Source organism: Papilio polytes, unplaced genomic scaffold, assembly GCF_000836215.1.
Source record: "Papilio polytes unplaced genomic scaffold, Ppol_1.0 DF824135.1, whole genome shotgun sequence".
NCBI lineage: Eukaryota > Metazoa > Arthropoda > Insecta > Lepidoptera > Papilionidae > Papilio > Papilio polytes.
The window spans coordinates 2,302,193-2,320,206 of NW_013525069.1; the positions used below are offsets into that span (position 1 = coordinate 2,302,193).

At 35.4% G+C, this 18,014-nt stretch overlaps 2 protein-coding genes across 2 annotated transcripts in view; both read left to right on the top strand.

Annotated features, from left to right (window-relative positions):
* The window catches only part of LOC106099299 (beta-arrestin-1), a 53,346-nt gene extending 41,648 nt beyond the window's left edge, over positions 1 to 11,698 (top strand). The window contains exons 3-13 of the mRNA XM_013277808.1: positions 4,474 to 4,539; positions 4,980 to 5,072; positions 5,403 to 5,463; positions 5,718 to 5,860; positions 6,698 to 6,924; positions 7,753 to 7,885; positions 7,952 to 8,112; positions 8,490 to 8,633; positions 8,860 to 8,946; positions 9,016 to 9,138; positions 9,257 to 11,698. Of these exons, the coding sequence (XP_013133262.1) occupies positions 5,001 to 5,072; positions 5,403 to 5,463; positions 5,718 to 5,860; positions 6,698 to 6,924; positions 7,753 to 7,885; positions 7,952 to 8,112; positions 8,490 to 8,633; positions 8,860 to 8,946; positions 9,016 to 9,138; positions 9,257 to 9,344 (1,239 nt within the window). The 5' untranslated portion in view covers positions 4,474 to 4,539; positions 4,980 to 5,000 and the 3' untranslated portion in view covers positions 9,345 to 11,698. The remainder of the gene's footprint in view (positions 1 to 4,473; positions 4,540 to 4,979; positions 5,073 to 5,402; positions 5,464 to 5,717; positions 5,861 to 6,697; positions 6,925 to 7,752; positions 7,886 to 7,951; positions 8,113 to 8,489; positions 8,634 to 8,859; positions 8,947 to 9,015; positions 9,139 to 9,256) is intronic.
* A 756-nt stretch (positions 11,699 to 12,454) lies between these two features.
* LOC106112008 (U2 snRNP-associated SURP motif-containing protein) lies at positions 12,455 to 18,012 on the top strand (the record flags this gene model as incomplete). The annotated part of the gene is made up of 11 exons (XM_013294238.1): positions 12,455 to 12,918; positions 13,233 to 13,326; positions 13,627 to 13,825; positions 14,025 to 14,187; positions 14,792 to 14,957; positions 15,374 to 15,537; positions 16,194 to 16,259; positions 16,330 to 16,373; positions 16,895 to 17,115; positions 17,481 to 17,592; positions 17,985 to 18,012. Coding segments are annotated over exons 1-11 (1,332 nt in total), but the record flags the coding sequence as incomplete, so codon positions are not given.
* Between the last annotated feature and the right edge of the window lie 2 nt (positions 18,013 to 18,014).

Below are 18,014 nucleotides of genomic sequence, written 5' to 3' on the forward strand. Positions count from 1 at the left end.
ATGCATTACCATGGTTAACTAATGTACGAAGTAATGACATATAGTTGGATGAAATGTGCAAGTTTTTCTTTTAGCAGCGGTAAAAAAATGTAGAACTTAATTAAATAGATAATCTGTATTAGAAATGCAAGAGTAGAGGTGGAAAGCAGTAAAACCGGTTCTCTTTCATAACTACTAGTAGCGATTTACATTTCGTTCAGTATCTGTATGAAAATCAATAATAACTTTATTCCATTATCGCATTATCTAAGAAGTTTTTACCACATTTTTATCATTATAATATTATTCAATGAATTTGTTACGAAAAGCTGAAACAATGATCGTTTACATTTTTGCGCCGTTTAACGTCGATGTTCCTTTTTTCCACGTGACTGCGTAGAAGAGCTAGCGCAATTCAATCCCTTGCTCATGCCAGACTTTTAGACCTCTTTTTTACTAAACGGTCGGCCGTGCGCGATCAACTTTTTGTATGCAGCCACGGTTGCCAATAAAAAATGGGACATGCGACTTCCCGTAGAAATGATAGTCGCGCTGGTCGGTTAGTGGAAAAAGGGCTTTGGCATTAAGACGTAGTAAACGCGCTCGTTACCGGCCCACTCGCCGTCGAGCCCTCTCAACGCCCTCCCGCAACCTCTCACCTGTCCCTAGCTTCTCAAATGAGACCTGACCTGGGTAACTCTGCTCACAACAATACACTACGTCGTTATATGAGCTCCAGCTAATAAGAATACTTCCTTACTCTATCAGTGTATCTTGCCTCTTTCATGGTTTATCCTATATTTTTTTTTTAAATGAACTTTAATATTTTTCCGCACTGTACTAATACAGTCGGTAAACAAAGATGGTACTTGCTATTTACGCTTGACATTCTGTTTTATAATTGTTACTTATATTTACTAGGCTTATTTTAGGGTGTTGCAGTTTTGCAAAATATGGTCGCAACTAAAATTATCACCAGCGAAAATTCTTTATTACATTTCTAAAAGTAAGAAACCCGTAGCAAACTTCAATAAAGATGTCATCGTAAAAACGCTAAGGATCCGCAGGTGGTAAAGTAAATCTGCGAAGCGAATCCACACCTCGCATGGTAACAACACCATGTGATTGCGTAGCTTTATTTACGCTGGCGTGTTATTGAAAACAACCCTTCGATCGCTTGCTTCTGCTCGTGACGTTTGCAATAAAATGTTAATGCCTTAAACGTTTTATTTCATATTTTCACGAATAATTATTATAGTAAATGGTTTGGTTAGTTTTTAGAGTATATATTAGCCTCTTCATCACCAACTCATATGAGAGTCTGATTTTATACGAAAAATTGTAGAGCATTGAAGGTGTTTGACATTTTACCTCTTACTTCTTACTAATATTATAAATGCGAAAGTTTAGATGGATAGATGTTTGTTAGAGTTTGTAGTCTAAACCGCTGAACGGATATCAATGAAATTTGGAATGGATGTAGACAATAGTCTGGAAGAACACATAGGCTACTCACTTTGGTTTTTTTAATTCCACGCAGACGAAGTCGCGTGCGAAAGCTAGTCTTGTATATGAAGCAAATGTCTTGCAACTCATAGTGGTCCCAAGACAAAGTATCTTAAGAAGTTGATGTTTTCCATTCTATTATAATACAGGCCAGAATCCCCATGATATGGCGTAAAATAATTTACGAGTACATCGCACGACCGTCGCTCATGAGGTTTGGAACTAAACACCGTTTATAATGAATGACGTAAACAGAACGCCAGATACCGAACCGAATGCGTTTCTCTTATTCTTAGAAATATTCTTTGCTCGTATTTTTGGTGGCACTAACTTGTCTACGCTTGTGATCAAACAAAGGTTTTACAAAATTCTTTGTTTAATTTACCATATGTACATGAATTCGTTCCAGACAGGACCACACCAAGGCTATTTGACGTATTGTCATATTTTTGATTCTACAATATAGTAAGTTTTTTTTAAGGATTTGCAGTAAAACAATTTTAGAATATGAATAAGGTCCGCTGCTCAATTACTCGACGTATATCAATTACAAGACACTATTTTGGTCAAATAAAGTCTTAGAAATAGGAAGAAGTATTCTCGCAATGTAGTTTATTAAATATAACAACAACAGTGACCTGATTCTATCAAATACTAATCTATCTAGTCGGTCTAACTTCATATTTAAACAGTGCCACGGACACGCCCGACTCTAATCTATTCGCTGAAACATGTATTGTTTCAGGTGAACTGTTCGGACTTTCATGCAAATGACACGAGCGACTGGTCTGCGAATACAGATTATATAGTCTATGTTATATTCGAATTGTTAAATCCGTCGTAATAAAAAACGACTAGATTTGTTATATAGTTTTTGTTAATTAAATCCATTTACGTGGAGATCTGGAATCAATAACGTCGGGACTAATGATATCTTCTGTGCTTCTAACAATAGTTGACAAAGACAATCAATCACGCTCGTCTAAATAAGTTCAAGTAAAAATGACATCAAAATGTTTTATTTGTTTTTACCTTTGATTGATGTATCATTTATTGTGAAGACGACCGTTCACTTTGTAGCTCCATTTATATTTTTATGATCAAATCGTTAAATTTTCTTAGTAGTAAAGAAACGACATCAAAACGATCTCTAGAAGTCCTTAGAAAGTCATATAAATAGTTCGAAAATATATTACTTTTTGAATATGGAGTAATATTTCGAAGAGTTTTATCCGTTAGAAGTATTTAACGATGTTGGATTAAATAACATATAACAGAAATTTGATGTGTTGTGTGTAGCATAAAATATGCTACGGTAAGTGCTTCAGTTTTATGATGGAGCACATTTCGAACGAAGTTTTTAGTTTTATCGGCAGTTTTATATCGACATTCAGTTTTACCGGGCAAGCGATTAATAATATAAAATTTTATAAATTCAATAACGGCTGAATATTCAAAGTTTTATTGCTCTTTTGTTAATTTAATCTTTTGAATGTTAGCAAACATCTCACCTCAAAATTAAACTAGAATAAAATTAATTAGAACGTATTTTTGGCTCGCGAAAAAGTTTATAAAACCTTAATCATCTCTTAGTTTGTATTTGTTCCGATATCGAATAAAATAAATAACTTTTGCAGTTAATACCTCTATCCTATATATAGGGAAAAAAATGTTTAACAATTATTTGCCATTTAAACCTAGCTTTAATAAATCCATTCCGAATGATGACGGCTCAAAAATTCTGTGACGAAAATTGGAGAATGAAAAATTCGTTTTCGCTAAACACTTGTGCGAGCAAAGTGCTTTAGATTTTAAGTAGAAAAACGAAAAGGTTTTCAACCTGGAAACCTGAGTCTGCTTATCAGAATCTTCGAGATCAATTTAAAATCAATCATCCACGTTGATCAAAGATTTTTTTGTATGTTGGTAAAAACGTGCTAGCAACTGAGGGCGGGAGTGCGAAAATTTCGATCACCGGAGGGTCGGCAGGTAACGAGTGTTCAATCAGAGGGAGCGAGATATAAATGAAAAAGTAAATTCGACTCGATGTCGAGTTGTCGACCCCTCGTAGTATGGGATCCATGGACATTGCACATTTGCGGACTATCCCACGACAGTGCATGTCTATGCACATATTAATAATTTATTCACTGTAAACATTTCGCTGGTGTATTACTAAAACAAAATACTTATTGCAAGGACAAATTTGACAAAAGTAGTTACGCTGTTTACTTCGTTACATTACGTAACTTCGTTATGTTAGCTGTTGTTTTAACGTTCCTTTTGATTTTATTACTAAAGTGAAGATAATATTGCATAGTTTTAGGAAACGCTATTAAATCAATATAAGCTAAGTAATAAGATGTAAGGACGCATTATAGAATTAAATCGATGGTTTAAGGGTAAGAAATGAATTATGTGCTAATGTCTCACGTTATACAACATCTTGGTGTCTCTTGCAAACTTGACTAGCAATGTGATTATCCCATCCCGTGTCAACGTACGAAGCGGGAAGGGAGGAACGCCGGCTTCCCAATAATCATGACACGTCAAATTTCATCACTCTACGAGAGCGGCGTTATATCTAGAAGTTATCCAAGCGATATAACGACAGAATAAAATACTAAAGTTCCATTTTAATGCTAACAAAAATCGACTCAGTTTTTATGTGAATTTTATTTGTCGCATAATAAAATGTAGTCCTGAATTAAATGTAACATTCGACACCTGATCTGTAACGATCGTATTTGTAACAAGGTGATTACAGAGCGAGGGCTGCGGTGCGATGAGGTCGACTTTACCACCACGTGACCGTCGGCCGATCACTGGAATACGATACTCCTCCGTTTATAGCATCTTGACCTTTTGTAACATAAAACTGTTTGTTACATTTAATGATTGCGCTTGGTATAAAGAAGAGATTATATCATGTTTGATGCCTTACTTCAGATATCAACTTTATTTTTACTCATTTATTAATTGCTACAGGGCGGCGCGGCTGCGCAGCAGTGGTTTGTCGTGTAAAGCGAACCCTGGAGCCGCACAGGGGTCTATGTAGGTACCATTATTTTTTATTTTAAATTTATAAATACTTGCAGAAGTAGGCGTTTTTTAATATCATAAGGGTTTTCCATTAGTGCAATAATATGTATACTAAACCAGATTGGTTATTATGATTAATCTATTTCTCAGTATTGTATCGCATTAGTTGCGATAGATGATATGTAATTAGGATGAGTGATGACACATATGCAGAGCGTCAGTGGCTTAGAGTTTGAGTACTGGACTTGTAAACTCTTGAGTTCGAATCCCGCCATGTACCAATATGGTTTTCGGGTTCGGAAGAAACCTAAAGATCAGTCAACTAATCCGTAGTGGGACACGTGTTTGACTATGGCCTTGTCATCCCTTACTTGAGGTAGGCTCTGAGCCGATTAGTGGACACGTATAGTGAGCTAGTGATGATATTATATGTAAGTGATGTATTTGTGCAGTGGTGCGGAGGGCGCGGCAGCATGGACGACGGAGGCAGCAACAAGCAGCGGCAGGCCACCAGGGTCTTCAAGAAGAGCTCACCCAATGGAAAGGTTACTAAAACTAATACATCTAATAACCACTAGATGTTCCTGCTATATATACATTATTTTGATGCCCTGTAAAAGTTAGGTTCATCGAACAATAATATCGTTTGTGATACGTCAACACGCGATACGCTTTTGATGAGTCAATGCACGCGAACTTATGCTATCCTGGTACCTAATTCCATCGTACTGTCGTAATATGTTACCGTCCCATAGGAAATATCTTAAATAACGACAATCGTATTTACAATACTTTTAGAACATTCTAGTATTCTTTCAGGGTATTTTATTTTGTTTTGTTTATTATTTTTTAATCAAAACTTGTTTATTTTCCAGATCACAGTATATTTAGGAAAGAGAGACTTTGTAGACCACATAACACATGTAGATCCTATTGGTGAGTAATTCTTATTTATTGTTGAAACATTTGCTTTTATACAAAATTAGCAGTTTTTTTTTAATGTTTTAAAGGTAATTTTTGAGTAAACAATCATATGATTTATATTGAACGATAATTTAGTATTTCAAAGCAAAAACATGTCTGCATCCGATGATTTATTTGCGGCATATTTTGCAGCTCCGCAGTTTCATTGCTGCTATAACTCTTACTTGAAATTTACAGTTGCAAATAACATTAACGTGATATTGTAGATGGCGTGGTACTGATCGACCCTGAATATGTGAAAGAGCGCAAGGTGTTTGGTCATGTCCTCGCCGCGTTCCGCTATGGCCGTGAGGACCTTGACGTGCTCGGCCTTACCTTCCGCAAGGACCTCTACCTTGCTGCTGAACAGGTCAACAAACTAATCTTACTATTTACTTGGACTTACTGCATCTTTAAGAGTCTTGAATAGTTACATAAATTGTAATTGTTATTCGATATTTTTTACTATACAGTCGCGAATCAATTTAACGCAAACATTCATATTTACTTTCCCTAAAAGCACTTACATGTTTCTCGTACAAATGCCAATCTGAATTAGGAGTAAAATCCATTTGTTCGCCTCGACATTAGCTCGGTGTTGACAGCTCGCCCGTAGGTTCAGTCTGGGCTTGCCAGTTAGCAACTTTGTTAAACGTGTGGGCAATTTGGAAATATTTTCCGCAAAAATATAATTGGAATTGAATGGATTGCAATGGAATTGTTTATAAAAACATATCAATCACTTGTTTAGCCTTCTGGCTGGTAACATCTAATAGTAACCGGTAACTTCTTTGTACGGTAATATCTCAATGTCATATTTGACACGCTGAGACGCTTCTCAGTGTTTCAATTATTATTATTCTATTTATTTATTTACATAATAAAAAAAATATAATGTTTCACAAATAATGTCGCCAAACTTCACATTTTGTTCGCGACAGACACACATTTCCTGTATCTTATATTTATTCTTATATATTTACATATATTTTAATTTTCTAATAAATACTTTTTTCATTTATTGTTTCCAATATTTTTGGTTTTACTGTCAATGTTTTCGTCTTTAAGTAATTTGTTTGTTTGTGACTGTATATCGGACGGCAGGTAGCGCTAGTGAGATTTGTGAAAAATATTTCAAGTGAGGCATCAACTATGCTTCCTCTATTTTTGAATCTGTTCCAATTAGTTAACAGCTTTCTCCCAACAGATCTATCCCGCGACAGCGCCCCCAAAGCGTCCTCTGACCCGGCTACAGGAGCGGCTCGTCCGCAAGCTGGGCCCAGCCGCGCACCCCTTCTACTTCGAGCTGCCGCCGCACTGCCCCGCCTCCGTCACGCTGCAGCCCGCGCCCGGCGACACCGGCAAGCCCTGCGGCGTCGACTACGAACTTAAAGCATTTGTTGCTGATTCACAAGATGATAAACCCCACAAGAGGTAATCTATATATTAATATTATTCTCCACATGATAACCAGCAAGATTGACTGCTGGTACCTTAATAGATATCTTAAGTTACACCCTGCTCACTGAAATTTGTTATAAAAATATTAGTTATATTCTGTACTGTTACTATCTTAGTATAAGAGACTTACTAACAATTTTATAAGCTGATTTTTTATTTATTATTATACTTCTATACTTAATATTATAAAGTGGAAATGTTTGTATTTTTGTATATATTGAAGTAACTCAAAAACTACTTCGCCGATTTTTAAAATGATGTCACCGTTAGAGAGGTATTTTGTCTGTGAGTAACATAGGCTTTTTATTATATTTTAATTTCACGCAGACGAAGTCGCGAGCAACAACTAATACAAGATAAATTGCTACGCACATGTTAAAGCATCCTTATTAGTGTAAACTTACTTTACTAAGTTATTGAATCAAAATTAAAACAGTTTTTTTAATAAGTTACTTGTTGAATGTTTAGAAAGGATATAGAATGGTTAAACAAGGATATAGCTGGCGATCACGCTATGCCGGTTTTTATAAACATTCCATTGCGGCTAATTGGTGTTAATGAAAACGCATGCACTTGCTCAGTGAATCATGGCGCATCACTTCCTTGAATCTGTTAATATATATACATAGATATGAAAAATATGAGTTACTCAAATATTAAACAATGACATAGGCCTGCGTCACATACAAGCATATGCGTTCTTATGCGCGAAAACTTTACTTTGAGTGCTCCCACTGTTTTCTGAGACAATATTCAAGACTTGTTTTGGCATGTACATTGATATGTGATAATATATGTTAGGAATTCAGTACGGTTGGCGATACGGAAGATAATGTACGCGCCGAGCAAGCAAGGCGAGCAGCCCTCAGTTGAGGTCTCCAAAGAATTTATGATGAGCCCAAACAAGCTTTACTTAGAGTCTTCATTAGACAAGGTATGTGACACACGTAGAATGGTTAACTGGTCATTTCAGTGTTTTTTATTATTATTGTATGTGCAGGAGTTATACCATCATGGTGAGAATATAGCGGTGAACGTGCATATCGCAAATAATTCGAACCGCTCCGTGAAACGTATCAAAGTGTCGGTGCGCCAGTTCGCAGATATCTGCCTCTTCTCCACCGCGCAGTACAAATGCACCGTTGCTGAGGCGGAATCCGAGTTAGTGTACACATCACTATTGAACTCACTCTTTTACTCATTCATTCTTTCGTTCAATCACTCATCAATTAATTCGTTCACTGATTCCTTCTTACATACTATCCTATATTTGTTTACGCAGTAATTCACTTGTTCAATATTTATCTTCTTAATTTCTACCATATCTAGTTCATACATTCGTTCACTACTTCTTACATTCTATCATTCATTTATTCACGCTTCTACTTCATTAACTCATTAGTTCATATCTATATTACACATTCGTTTACGAACGCTCTCTGTCGTTCGATCAATTTTTCCTTCACGGATTCATTTCCTGGTTCATTCGTTCTTGGATTCATTCCCTTGTGCAATTAGTTTTTTGCACTTGTGTGCAGGGAGGGGTGTCCCGTGGGGCCGGGCTTCACACTGAGCAAGGTGTTCACGCTGACGCCGCTGCTGGCCAACAACAAGGACAAGTGGGGGCTCGCACTCGACGGTCAGCTCAAGCACGAGGACACCAACCTCGCATCCAGCACTCTGTAACTATCAAACTTCCCATTGTTATAAAAACTATCTTACTATTGTTATAAAAACGAAAGTTAAGATGTATGGATGGATAGATGTTTATTAGAGTTTGAATCTGACATAGACGTAGAGGATAGTCTGCAAGAACACTTAGGCTTTTGACTTGTGGATGGAGTCGCATGCAAAAGCTAGTATAATATAAATATTCCATTTGCTAAAATATCTTACTAATGTTTATAGGATAGCGGATCCAGCTCAGCGCGAGAACTTAGGTATCATAGTACAATACAAAGTCAAGGTCAAATTGTGCCTCGGACCACTTGGCGGGTAAGTAGCACTTAAATATAGTTCAAGTGTTAATTAACTAAGCTATATGTGTCATTCTCGTATGTTCAGGGATCTCAGTGCGGAGCTCCCGTTCATCCTGATGCACCCGAAGCCAGAGGAGGAGGCGCCGCGCTCCGCCCCCGAGCCCACGCCCCACCAGGACCACGACCTCATACAGCTCGACCCACACCCGTACGTGTCTTGCTACATTAGGTTTTTGCTATTTACTCTATTAAAATGAGAATTAACTTCATAATTTCTCAATCTTCCTAAAATATAGTATTTATTACCATATTTTTACTATTTACAGAGACGAGAATGGGCAAGAGCAGGACGACGATATAATCTTCGAAGACTTCGCGCGACTTCGGTTAAAGGGTGCGGACTCGGAGGCCTGAGATGCGCCCCCGCCCCCGGCACCGCCTCCGGCTCCGCCCCCAGCCCCGCCCCCAGCACTGCCCCCGCCCCGCAGATTAAGGCTGGCACCATTGGATCGTGGCTCGCGATGCCCGTAAATACAAGGAATTGTCCACTATTCACCATACTGTACATAATAGTTTCCTTGTGTAAGAAGAGACTTCATACTTGAAGAAACATGGTCCTTCGAGCCGATATTTTCATATAACCGGTTGTAACTGGTTCAACTGTTTGTATGTTGTGAATGTCTATGCCTATACCGAGTTACATCGATGTCAATTTCGATTGGATACGAAATTTGAACTCTGTAGCACACGGAATAAAGTTCAAATTCAACTGCAGGAAGGATCGGGTATTTTGCATTAGTTAGGTGTTGTTACATGCACACTGTATCAAAATACGTTGTTAAAATCCAATGAGCTGCAAATATGATGTACGTGTGAAGAACATTTTATTACTAATTTTCTAAGTGATTTGGCCGTAATGTTTGGCCAACCAGTTTGCGGCAAAAGTTGGTTCTAATCCAAAAAAGATAATGTTACTTAGTATTGATATTTTTTAATATTACTACTGAACAGTTTTTGATATAAAAGTGTGCTTGTAACATATTAAGTATTATAGTTAAGAATTTTATATTATATTCGATGTATATTGTAATATTGAAAATTATTTTAAATAGCAATTATTGATCAAATTTGCAAGTACAATTTTATGTTTGTAACATTTAGTTTTAAATATGTGTAATATTAGTTTTAAATCATACGATCAGTTGCGCGTAATTCTTTTATGAAGTTATAGTACATATAATTCGACAACATGCATTTAATAGTGTAAAAAATATATTTAATATTGCGATTTAGTTTCAAAAATAAGTGTCGATTTTATACAAACTTGTTTTGAAATGTGGCCTTTGAGACAGAACTGTTCAAACAATAATAAAAGTATTCCTGTCTCTCTTTCTCTTTCACAAATCAGAGATAATAATTTTATCCCATAACAGTGTCGCTTATTGATTCTGAACTCGGATTTTTATATGATGGTCTCTGACGGCTACAAAACATTCCAGTACACGAAATATTTTTTTAATACAACTGACGCAATTCATAATTTTATATTACACAATTTATTTATCAAATTATATTTAATTATTTGTAGTTTCATTGTATTACTGTTCATAATTTTCCAGATAATTGTTGGTTTTAGTAAAAATTAATTTCGATAAAACGGAACGCAAACACTGTGGTATGTTTCGGAGCTGTTAGCGCTCTCTAATAAAAACTGAATTATAATATATACGTTTATACTATAACTTGTACATTTATTTTGCTGTACAGAAAGAATGTTTTGTAAAGTTTATGGTATAGTTTTTTTAAATATTTGTAGATTAAATAATTGAATGCACAAATATCTTACTACGTTTAAGCTTAGATGTGAGTGCAGCTATATGAATCCTCCATTGACAGCATCTGTCAAAACAACGCGCAAACGTTCATGATTGGGATATTTTTTTTAATTCAACTAGATGAGTGGGGTAAGGACAGGGATAAGACTAATCTTTACAGCTCTGGGTTCTTGCCCTTTTGAGCCAATCGGAATGTATAATTCTTAGTATTGCCACTTATAAGGTACAAATTTACTTTATATTTTTCTGAAATTGTTTTATAGATTAATCATTAGGTCAGTATTTTGTATTTTCAAATGTATGTTGATGTTAAAAATTATGTAATTGTTTTTAAGTGTATTCTACTACAAAATTATGTTTTTAAACTTGAACGTAATATCTGTATCACTTCTGTAAGTGACACAAACAATAGTTGTCCTAAATAAACTTTATAATTTGTGAAAATCAACAATAGAATTTTGATTATGACATTTTGAGTGTAATGCATTTTAATTACTATTTTTTGATTCTAAATTTCAAGGCTTGTTAAGTGTCGGTGTCAAATACCGAAATGCGCCCGTTATCAGCAATGCATTATTAATAGATATGAAATAATTATTTTGTTGCTATATAATTGTATTATTATTTATATATTTTAATGCTAAGTGTTGAATGGTATAAGTAATTTGTATAATTAAATAATTGTATGTAGGAATAAAAAAGACGAGATCTAAAAAAATGAAGTTTTCGAAGTTGACAAGCTGAGTACAATTAGCCGCAATTGTTGTCATACTTGAATTTTATACAGAGGCTACTGCTTTTTACACAAATCATTAACACCAAGTTTCCTACTCAATTTTACAAAAAAACGATTATATGAAAATTATTACGACTCGTTTTTATTATAATACGAATAAATAATTCTTCCATGCAAAGAAATAAAAATAAATGCCGAAAGTGAAAGCAACAAACACATTTTTTAATTTTACATCGAAAAACTTTTTGATGTATACTTTTTCAATAAATACGTAATCAATAAACTTTTGTAGTTTGTTTTTTTTATACCTACACCTAAATCTTGAAAAAAGTATGAGTTTTATCACCAGATCTGCATGATGTCTCGGGATAGATGCAGAGTAAATGAGGACATCGTAGTACAGTGAACGTGTAGTTTATTTCAATTATGTGCTTATTTGACAAAGTATGTTATCCAAAAAACTTCTTCATTTCTAGCTAAAAAACAAAAATTATGAATTACTAGCTTTTGCCCGCGACGCCGTCCGAGTGAGATTAAAAAAAAAACAAAAGCAAGAAGCCTATGTGTCCTTCCAGGCTATCTTCTACATCCAGGTTTTTTGTCGAGATCCGTTCAGCAGTTTACGCTACAAACTCTAACAAACATTCATCAATTCATGTAAACTTTTGCATTTATAACATTAGTGAGATAACAAAGCGCACTTTCACTTTAATTTTGATAAATTCTGTCCTTGTCGCTTATCTTCCTTTTTCTTTTTTTGCCATTTCCTCTTGTTGATGATGACTGCGATTATTTTTTTTCCCCTATAACTACGGTAAAATCATAAAACATAGAAACATTAATGCCATTTTCTGGTGTTTTATATAGTCTGTTGTTGTAACACTAATGCCTGGTTCACACTTGGCCAGTACAGTTGCACAGTAGCGCTCAACGAATGACTGTCATTAAATTAGCACAATGTGAAATGTGAAATTTTGCCAGTGTGTTCATAGAAACCATATTTACCATGTTCAATTCTCTAACTGTGCTGGGCAAGTGTGAACTGCGCTTAATACTCTTTGACATTGAGTACTTCACTCACTCGCAGCTCAATTCACTTTACATCAATAATTTAAAGATTTGTAGGTTATAATTCCAGTTGTTTACAATATAAATAAGTTTTAATTTTTTTGGATTAGTAGTGTACTTATTAAAGTAATTTAACGTGATTTTTGTCGGGGTGATGTCTCAATTTGTACTTTTGCGTACACTTTACTTAGACTGAAGAAACAAGATTTCTTAGCATTAAAAGCTAAGCAAATATTCATGTAAATGCGTTAAGATATCAACAAATTGAGGTACAATGGGTACCAGAAATTTATCTAAAAAAGAGCTAGAAGAGCTGCGTAAGAAAGAAGAAGAGGAAGCAGCTGCTCATGTAAGTTTTAATATTTTGGATTGAACAACCAATTTACCGCAAATGTTTTCGGACTATAATTATATTATTTCATGAATTATATATGTTTATCTTCACAATATTGATGTAAGTTACAAATTATTAGACTGTTACGGTGTTTAAGTTAATACATGAATCACGCAACTTATCATTGCATGTTTTTATTTTTTGTAAACATCTTCAAAGATTGAATTTGTAGATTTTTGGTTTGGTTGAAAAGTTATGCTAAATATTTTTGGATACCAAACTGTCGCTGACAATATACTCTTTATAAATAATTATATTTTAATTTCCAGGTTTTTAAGGAATTTGTGGAGACATTTCAAGAAGTACCCAGCACAACTTCTAAGGTGTGGGTCAAAGCTGGGACTTATGATGCAGGAGCAAGAAGTAGGTTAAATTACCTTAGAAACTTATAATAGCTGTTGCTCGGAACTTCCTTAGTGTGAAATTAAAAAAAATATGTCTATGTTTCTCACTGATAACATAGCTTTTTAATGCTGAAAGAATTTTTGAAATCGGCCCAGTAGTTTTTGAGTTATTTCAATACATACAAAAATCTAAAAATACACATCTTTCCTCTTTATAATATTAGTATATATTAAAACTATATAAGATATTACTTAAACAAATTGTGTATTTTTACATCTAAACTTTTAAATTCAATAAAAAATTGTCATAAATTTTCAGAGGAAGACACATCAGAGCGGGGCAAGCTATACAAGCCAGTGTCTCGACTGGATGACAAGAAACAGGCCACAGAAGCTGACATGTTGCGCAGCTTAGCCCAGATCTCACCCAGGCCTGAATCTGTACTGCGTTCCCGAGCCAAATTCAACAAGGACAAGAAGAAGAGTAACCTGGAATTGTTCAAAGAGGAACTTAGACAGTTAGTTTTATCTTTAATATAAATATTTTGAATTTTATTTTCATCATCTTCCTTCTTATCCTACTCCAGTAGGGTTGGCACAACAGGTTTTTGTTTTTGATTTTAATAATGTCCTAAGAAATAGAGTAAAAAAATTCCATTTAAATAAGTAAAGAATGTGTTTGAACAAGATAAAAATGTTTTTTTTTTTAATTTACAGGATTCAAGAAGAGAGATCAGAGAGACATAAGTATAAGAATGTGTTACGTGAGCGCGGAGTGGTCGGAGGCGAGCCTGCACTGGACTCTATACCTGACATTGGTTCTTATGATACCGGAGATCCTAATACCACTAATCTCTATCTCGGAAATCTCAACCCAAAGGTTAGTGAAGATTACATTAATGGTATAATTCATATCATAGGTTTTTTATTATGAACATACATGCATATTTATCTAATTTTGTTGATAAATCTAAAAAGGAAATGTATTGTAAACTTTCTTATATTTTTCTTATGCACTTAAATTGGATTGTCTGTAATATCAAAAGAAAAAATACAGATTTTGGGAAGATGTATTTGCGTTGCTGATAACGAAAATCGCATTAAATTTTTTTTGTCTGTCTGTCTATCCACAAGCCGAGTTTGTTCTGGTTAATCTCTGAAATAGCTGGGCCGATTTCGACTGAACTTTCACTGAAAGGTTGTTGACATTGACGGACATGTTATAGGCTACTGTTGTTTTTAATTTCGCGCTGTCAAAATAGCGACCGGACATTTATCACTGGACTGATTTGGACGGGACTTTGACTGGAAGGTAGTTGGTAAAAAGTAGATGCACTCGGGAATGTTATAGATGACCATTTTTTTTAAATTCCACGATAATTAAGTTTGCTGGCGACAGCTCGTTTTATAATAAATTCACAGACATAAATATCATTGTCAGTCACTAAAATGTGTAAACAATGTGTGTGTTGTATTGTGGTCAGATCACGGAGCAGCAGCTGATGGAGATCTTCGGGCGGTACGGTCCGCTGGCCAGCATCAAAATAATGTGGCCGCGCTCCGACGAGGAGAAGGCGCGCGGCCGCAACTGCGGCTTTGTCGCCTTCATGTCGCGCAAGGACGGCGAGCGGGCGCTGCGCTCCATTAATGGTAACACTGCTGTTATTTATTATTTAGTACAAGTACAGTCAGCTCATAATACTAGCTTCAGAAACTAATATATACCTTAGGTGACTTGTGTGTAAAATGTAAATATGAACACACATTTTGTGTGCTACCGATCATTAATAAATGTTAGTAACAATTTCATGAAGTTCTTGAAAGTGATGGCCCATAAATCTTTCTTATATTATAAATGTGAAAGTTTAGATGGACAGTTGGTTTACCATTTTGGATCCAGAAATATAGCATACATTTAGAACGTAGCCTGGAAGAACATTTAGGTAACTTCTAAGTATTCTTGTAAATTCCTCACGGACGGAGTCACGGACAATAGCTAGTGTATAATCATGTATGCCTGAACATACATACAGATAATTTCGATATTTTGTCATCGTCACTTCTAGGCAAGGAGATAATGAGCTACGAGATGAAGTTGGGGTGGGGCAAGGCGGTGGTGATCCCCCCCGTGCCCATCTACATCCCGCCCGTGCTGCAGCAGCCCAGCAAGCCGCCGCCGCCCTCCGGACTGCCCTTCAACGCGCAGCCGCCCAAACACCTCGCACACAAGGTCACACGCACACCACAATTCAACACTTTGACCGATGCACCAATTACATACTAACACTAGCTGTTGCTCGCGACTTCGCCCGCGTGAAATTTGAAAATAACAAATAATATAGCCTATATTACTCACAGTTAAATTACCTTTCTAATGGTGAAAGAATTTTTAAAATCGGCCCAGTAGTTTTTTAGTTATTTCAATACATACAAATATACAATCTTTCCTCTTTATTAGTATAGATAACACAGCCTTACAAATAGACGCGGTATAAAGTTAAACTTAGGGATAAACTTAGTATAAGCAAATATTAGTACAAATTTTGCTTATACTAAGTTTATTCCTAAGTTCAACTTTATAATGTGTTTATTTGCAACGCTGTAAGGGTCAATTCACACAGATTTTTAATGCAAATAAAATTAAGCTTTATTTGAAGCACAGTTTAATTTTATTATGCACATCTTTCCTTATAAAGAGCAATCTTAAAAACGGTGTAAAATAAAATAATATCGTTTTTCCGTAAAAGCTTAATTTTATTTGGAGTAAAAATTACTCTGTTTTATATTATAGTATATGTGAACGGACCCTTACTAGTTTGCGTTTATTGTCTTTTTCCCTTATATATTTAGTCAATAATGCTCTAACTTTTAAAATTCACATTTCAGATACCTCGTATCCGACCCGGAGATTATTACCCACATGATCCAGAAGACAAGAAGCTGTACGACCAGGTTCATAATATTAATATTTCCGTATTCAAACTAAATCTGATTAGTATGTGATTTTTATTTTATTTTTCAGATATTGTCGCAATCTATCGTCAAAGTTGTGGTACCGACAGAAAGGTAACAAATCACCTATTTGAAATAACCTAATATTTGAAAAACCAAAAACTGAATTGACTTAATCAAAAAGATGAATATATCTTACATTTGGAAGACTAGTATTTACACGCGACTCCGTCAGCGTTGATTTAATTTAAAAAAAAAAACAAAAATAAGTAGCCTATCTTTACTTCCAGACTATCCTCTACGTCTATACTAAATTTTACCGTGATCTGTTCAGCTACAAAATCTTACAAACATCCATTCATCTAAACTTTGGCATTTAGAATATTAGTAAGAAGTAATATTGAGAAAAGAAAAAAGTTAAATTTATTTGTACTTATTTAAAACATAAATTCTCATGTTTGTAATGCAATACGACACTTCGAGGAAGAAGAAAAAGAATGAAATGAAAAGAAGAAGAATGAAAAAGAATTGAATAACACCTCATTCTTCAAAATTGGTTTAGTTATTTAGGTTGTTTTTTTAATAGAATTGAGTAAAGTAAAAAATATTCCATGTGATTTTGATAACTAAACTAGGAACATCCTGATGCTGATCCACCGCATGGTGGAGTTCGTGATCCGCGAGGGCCCGATGTTCGAGGCCATCATCATGAACCGCGAGCTGAACAACCCATTCTTCCGCTTCCTGTTCGAGAACCAGTCGCCGGCGCACGTCTACTACCGCTGGAAGCTGTTCTCCATGCTGCAGGGCGACTCGCCCAAGCAGTGGGCGCTGCACGACTTCAGGATGTTCCAGGGTATGCTCTGTTCTTATGTATGTAACACCTGTAATGCGGAAAGGTTATGTAAAAATTTTGAAACGAAATGTGTCTCCTACTACTGTCTACTAAACATTCTTATGAAAATGTTAAAAAAATGGAAGTATAGAAAAAAAAAAATTGGTTTCTGCAAACTTTTTGATACTTATACATTTTAACCGATTTCGAAAGATTAGATAGATTAGATTTTTTTAAAAGTTTTTACATAGATTTTGGTGAAATTTATAATCCAATTTACGTGATCCATTTTTTTATTTCAATGCGAATAACCGTCATTTTGTCCCATTTTTAAAAATAAAACATGAAACAAATCTCTTATTTTATTATATGTTTTGTATGTGCAGGGGGCTCCGTGTGGCGGCCGCCCGTCATGAATCTGTACACGGCCGGCATGCCCGACGAGCTGGTGGAGGAGGACGACGCCAAGGAGAACATACGCGGCACGCTCTCCAACAGGTGAACATCTTGCTGCACTACTGCTTAGTAACAGTTACACGCGACTTTGTCAGCGTGGAAATTTAGCTCTACAATATTTCCATGTAAAGCTACCTTCCATTGAAAGTCCCGTCAAAATTGGTCCTGTCATTCCTGATGGACAAAGATTACGAAAAATTGTCATAGGCAGTGCAAATACAAATGCAATTTTAACGATTTGGAGAAAACGAGAAATACTGGATTGAAATATGTACTATGAAAATATATTTTTAGAACGTAAAAAAAGACGTCAAATAATATACCTAAATGTCAAAATAATAATTACGACCGTACCATACATACAAGAAATATGATTTTTATTCAGATATTACATACAGGGACTCAACAACTGTATGGTATGTGTTGCGTTGCAGCCAGCGCGACCGGCTGGAGGAGCTGATCCG